At 46.2% G+C, this 6,000-nt stretch overlaps 1 protein-coding gene across 1 annotated transcript in view; it reads right to left on the bottom strand.

Moving 5' to 3' along the window:
- Positions 1-230: 230 nt before the first annotated feature.
- The window catches only part of FBXO32 (F-box protein 32), a 31,159-nt gene continuing 25,389 nt past the window's right edge, over positions 231-6,000 (bottom strand). The window contains exons 7-9 of the mRNA XM_004580712.4: positions 3,147-3,329; positions 2,048-2,191; positions 231-1,155 (exon numbers count right to left, since the gene is read on the bottom strand). Of these exons, the coding sequence (XP_004580769.1) occupies positions 1,066-1,155; positions 2,048-2,191; positions 3,147-3,329 (417 nt within the window). The 3' untranslated portion in view covers positions 231-1,065. The remainder of the gene's footprint in view (positions 1,156-2,047; positions 2,192-3,146; positions 3,330-6,000) is intronic.

The raw sequence follows: 6,000 nt of genomic DNA, 5'->3' as shown, positions 1-6,000 counted from the left end.
TGTTGGGCCTAAACAAAAACTCTGCAGTTCCTCCCTATACCAAGGGGAACAGCAGCTGGAAACTCGTCCTCGTCGTTGGCCAAACTGTAAAACCTGCTGGTGAAGCCACCACGCTTGGGACTCCTCCATGACAATATCCGAGGAAGCCCTGCCCCCTCTGCGAGGTTGAGCAGGAAGACGGAAGTCTTGACCGCCAGGGGGTGACTAAATTCTGTCTTCATGCAGCAGGGCGGCTGTTCTGATTGCGTCTGTTGTCTCCCCAGATGATCCACAACACGGAAGGACAAAAGGCCCCACTGTTTTGGGGGTTGTTGGAAGAAAAACTCCAAGAGAGGGCTGTGTTTGCCTAAAAAGGAAGACTGAAATGAAAGTGCTGCTTCCAACATTGCTTTCTACTTTAAATCGCTTTTTATAGTTCTGAAAACACGAGACGAGCAGACACTGTCTAGGGGGCAGTGCGTGCCATGAGGGCACGCACCGTGCTTTGAGAGGTAGACCACTGTGTGGAGGCTTCCAAGGATCAGGTCCCAGGCGCAAGCACGTCACAGATGGGCTGGGCTTCTTTGCTTTTCCAAAACAAACCCCAACCCCAGCCCTGAAGCCCAAGGTTTCGCAACTGTGGTTATGCTGCTTTTCTTTCTTTCTGCCTAAACAGATTCTTCACATTGTTAACGAAGAGGCGTCCTGTCTTCTAGGTGAGGTTTGCTTTTTTCTTCCTAGGGAGCTGTGAAGGAGTTTCCATGAACATGAAGATGAATTCCATTTTCCCATTGACAGAGAGGTCTTGCTCTTGGGAGTCTCCCTGACCGGCTGTTAGACAAAGTTTACTGATAGCATTTCTGCCGTTCCATACTACTGCTGGGGACAGGGTCACACCCTCACATCCCCAGGCCGGCTGCGGCACTCCCTTCTCTGCAGGACTCATCTCCGAAGTCTCGAGCCAATGTTTATAAAAATGTACATTATTTACAAATGGAGTGCCCAAGTTCCGTCCTCCCAGCCAGCCAGCAGGCCATCCAGTCATTGGAGGGGGACCCTCCTGGGAAGTGTAGTATGAGCTGAGATTCAGAACTTGAACAGGTTGATGAAGTCCTGGGGGGAGAGCGAGATGGAGCAGCTCTCTGGGTTGTTGGCTGTGCAGGGGTGATCGGTGCCCTGGAAAGGAACATCATGGTCAGGGTCATGCCATCAGAGGCCTCTCACTAGCTTTCATACCATTAGGCATGTTCCCACTTCCAAACAGTATTTCCCAATCAAGAACCCACCCGTCTGGAGGAATCTAAAGAGCTGTGTTTGCATACGTGTGTGCACTTGTGCATACAGAGACAGGGGAACTTTTTAGTGTTGAGGGATGGGGTAGTTTGAAAAAAAAAAAGCCTGGTGGCAATTAATATACAGAGTACCAAAAAAATGTGTTTGAGTGAAACTTGACATTTGAGATTTGGCGATTGTTTATAGCCCTTGCCTATACAACTGGAGAACCATGGTTTTTCCTCTTCCTACTTGTTAAGTATCTTGTTTAGTGGAGAGCAAAGCTTGTGATTTTTTTTTTCACTCTTTTTTTTATTACATTGCATTATGTGACACAGTTTTATAGGTACTGAGATTCCCCCACCCCTCCCCAAACCCTCCCCCCATGGTGGATTCCTCCACTTTGCTGCATTGCCACAGCTCAAGTTCAGTTGAGATTCTTTCATTGCAAGCAAAGCTTGTGATTATAAAGGGAATGGAAAGTATGTCATTGTGAAAATTAAAAAAAAAATGAGAAAGGAAGAAAGAGGGACAGTGGAAGCAAGGGAGACTGGGAGGGTAGGGTGAGAAGGGTCATTGTGTTCTTAAATTTGTATATACGATGTACGTGAAATTCATGCCCTTTATATAATTAATTATATAAAAACATAATGATGTTTTAGTTAGTGTGGCTTTTCCATGGATCAGAGAAATAGATGAGTAGGACAAAGGGAATAACGATTTTAGAAGTAAATCAAGCGGGGAGGGAAACACAGGTGCTTGTGAGTTCCTCTGTGTGCCGAGCAGGGACTCTTACCTTCCAGGACAGAATGTGACAGTGCTTGCAGAGCTGGAGAGTGTCTCCGTACTGTTCCCTCCTCGGGTAACACCGCACCAGCTTGAAGTACATCTTTTTCCAATCCAGCTGCCCCTTGTCGGACAAAATTAATCGCTTACGAATCTGAAAGGCAAATGAATAAATGTAGTTGCTGTGGGTAAATCCATTCAGAGGATGGTTTGTGGCTTTCTGGTTCTGAAAAATTCTATCCTCATCCTCTTTGCCATTAAAAAAATCTCTGCTATGGCTGGGGGTTGGGGTAGGGAAGAACTGCTACGTTGTAAAGAAGTCCCCTCTTCAACAGCAGCTTTTAGAGAAACAGGTGCATGGTGACCTATTGCTGGTGACCTTTCTTTACAAAGTTGCATTTGGATGACACTGTAGTGTTCAGCTGATCTTGAAAAACAACTGCAAACCTGTTTTCTGCTATTGGCTTCCAGAGAAATGCAATAACTACTTTGCATCATGGCTCTGTTTTATGTTTAAACAGTCGTGGCTTCCTGAATGGAACGTGTTGAACTCAACACATCTATTTAAAGAAATCAGAAAAAAAAAATTGAGGCAGAATGACTCAGGGAAACAAGCCCAGCCTTGATGTCTGAAGGCCCCAATTCAAGTTCAAAGCCAGTTCTCTCACCCTGAGAGCTGCTTTGATTCTGTAGATGTGTCATTTAGCCATTGGTGGCCTCCCTCTCCACTGGCGTAAGGTGGGGATTTGACAGATATCCATTATAGAATAAAATAGTATCTGCAAAAAGCACTTGAACTATACAACGCCATAAAAGTGCAAGTGTTTTGTTATGGAAGGGAGGGATGGGTGCCAACTTAAGATTTTTTTTTTAACACATTGCTGAATGTGAATTGGTTAAGAATGTAAGCTTTTTTTTTTAAATCAAACTAGGTGGATAACATTTATTTAGGACCCTTTTAGAGTATCCTAATCTAGTCAAATGAGGGAGCTCTGGTGGGTGTGGGGTGTACACAGCGTTTGGGTTAAGGATGCGGGCCTGAGGGAGGGACTTCAGATGAGGGGAAGGAGAGGAGGAGCATGGAGCAAGGCTGGCAGAGACCCACCCACCTGCCGCTCAGAGAAGTGGTATTGACAGAGTTTCTTCCACAGCAGTCGGTCCTCGCTGAGCACATGCAGGTCAGGGGCCACCTGGCCCAAGCTGACCAGGTCCCGGCCATCACTCAGCCGCTGCATGATGTTCAGTTGTAAGCACAAGGGCAGGTCAGTGAAGGTGAGGCCCTTGAAGGCAGGCTGCAAAGTGAAGGATGACCACACAAGTCAAGGCCACGCAGCAGTCACCAGGTGACAATGGCAAAGATGCACTTTGTGCTCCCCCTGCCCGCCCAGCTCCAACTTCCACCCTCTACCCTCAGTCTTGCTCATAGGCAGTCCCTTCTGGACCCTGGGAACAGAAACAAGGCCCTGGAGTGGCTGAAGCCAAATCATGCCAGGCGCCTTTCTGGTTTCCTAAGTGTTACTCTTTTACTCTTTGAGATTGACCAAATCACACATACTGGGTGTCGGTTTTCTCATGTCCAAAAGGAGTGAGTTTAGAAGACACTGAAGATCTCTTCCACTCCTAGCAATCTCAGGCTTGGACTGACTTCAGCCTCCTACGTTCAGCAGCAGCGTCCATGACTCAACAATTTACACTGCTCAAGTCCCGTCCCCCCACTCCAGAACTGAACCTTTCCTTGTTTGCAAAATCCAGGACTTTGCAAGGAAGGCCCCAGGCCGTGTCATTTATCATATGCTGCTGATCATATGAGCTAATAAAACTGCCAGGAGATTTTTCTTTTTTGTTTCCATCAGTTCAAAGCCTCTACTTTTTTTGGTTAAAACTCCCAGGCAAATTATTACATTAACTCCTATTAAAGGCAAGTCCACTTGGCAGATGTTCACTGTCAGATTTTTAAACCTGAGCTTTTCCAAAATCTCTGCCCAGACCCCATGCTGGGCCCTTACCCCTGATAAATGGTTAACTGCTTGCTTGCCTTCTTGTTGAATATAAACATATACAGAAAAATCTGTCACTCTTGCTCCTGAAAGCATGTATTGGGCTAAAACCATTCATGCCTATTCCACCCACTTCTGCTTCAAAACATTGCTTTGTCCCATGAACACAGCAATTAAAGTTGCTTCCCCTACAGCAGTTTTCTTATTTTTTCTCCTTCATCCCTTATTATATGAATTTTTTTTAAACCAGTAGAAATTGGATCCATAGAATTAGATATGAAAACTTAGAAGGGGCAAGATTATGTGCTGGAAAGATGGCATTAGCACTTGGGCAAAATTAAAGGTATTTTGGGATGAAAGTCACCTTATACTGGTTCAAGGGATACCTTATTTGTCTTTGACCCAGACTGTTAAAGAGTAAAATTTAAAATATAGCCCAGACTGCAGTCACTAAGCCCTCCTTCCCTCACTGTTGCTCTTTCTCTCTGGAGAGTTAGGCATTTGTGTGAAAGGCTCACCAGCGCTCCACAAGGATCCAGCCTGGCTCTCAGCAGAACATGGTTCCCAGGCAAGGGCTGCGACAGATGACAGGAGGAAGCAGGGCACAGTGGCTGAAAGCACAGCCTCTGCCCAAGGTCGTGGGTTCAGTGCCTTGGCCACATCCCAGCAGCATCTCGGCCTCAGCTGAATTTTTCATCTTGCTTCCTTCCTACTTCTTCCCCGACTCATCCCCACCCCATTTCTGTTCTCTTTCCTTCTTTATCTATTTATTTATGTATTTGAAAGACAGCTATATGGAGGGAGGGAAGGAGGGAGAGAGAGAGAAGGAGGGAGAGAGAGAGAGAAGGAGGGAGAGAGAGAGAGGAGGGAGAGAGAGAGATCTGCTGGCTCACTCCCCAAATGTCCACAACAGCCAGGGCTGAGGCAAACCAAAGGCAGGAGACATCCTCTACTGCTCTCAGGCTCATCAGCAGAGAGCTAGCTGGATGGGATGCGAAACAGCTGGGACTTGAACTGGTGCCCCTAAGGGGATGTCAGCATTGGAGGCAACTGCTTAGCTCACTACACCAGAATGCTAGCCTCTTCAGCTGAATGACTCTTAACCACAGTCCTAATTTTCTACTTGATAAGATGAAGATGCTATGATTTCAGCATCATTTGTCACTCCACTTGCCTGCTCCCTTCCTCCTTCTGCCAATAATAATGGCTGACACCTTCTGACAGTATACTTGAGATCTCTGTTCCAATTGTTTCTGCCTAATAACTTCTTCCATCAGGACTGTACTCTTGCTCCCACTTTCCAAATGAGGAACATGAGGCATGGAGTGATCAAGTAAGTTGCCCCAGTCCTGTGTTAGGCACATGATTGTCATTATTCACAGTAGAGGACAATGTTTTCCAGCTGTGTTCTCTGAACAAGGAACAGGTGCTTCTGTAGGTAGTGGGTGGAGACTCCCTGGCTTCAATCATTGGTTCGTGAATTCATTCAACTAAAATTTCCTGACAGCCTCTGCTCTGGGATAGCAAAGGGACTGAGATGGTGGAATTCTTTGGGTGAATGTCCTTTTGTTGTGGGGTTCATGGACCAGTGAGGCAGAGAAAAATTAGGTAACTTCAGATTAGTAATTGCTGAGGGAGGTGCCAGGAGGAGTGGCTTCAGTGAACCAGGGGTCAGGGAAGGAGTGAAAGTAAAAGCCCTAAGGCTGGACCAAGTTCAGAGTGTGCAGAGCATACTGGGACTTGGCTGGCACATCCCTCGCAGACAAGAGAGTGGGAGGAACTTCAGTGTTTTGATCTCTTCTGTATGGGATTTCATTGGCTTACCAAGGCTTAGAAATGCAGGATCATTGGATAAATAGTTGGAAGAAAGCTGGATGGAAAAAAAAAAGGTTTTGGAATCCACTGTTGTCAAGTAAGCTTTACCATTTTAGGAATTGGCACTCTGGGGCTTTTCGCCTTGGGTCTG

The sequence above is a fragment of the Ochotona princeps genome, chromosome 9 (genome assembly GCF_030435755.1).
Source record: "Ochotona princeps isolate mOchPri1 chromosome 9, mOchPri1.hap1, whole genome shotgun sequence".
Lineage (NCBI taxonomy): Eukaryota > Metazoa > Chordata > Mammalia > Lagomorpha > Ochotonidae > Ochotona > Ochotona princeps.
The sequence above is the reverse complement of the archived record's forward strand: the minus strand, read 5'-3'. Positions and strand labels throughout refer to the sequence as shown.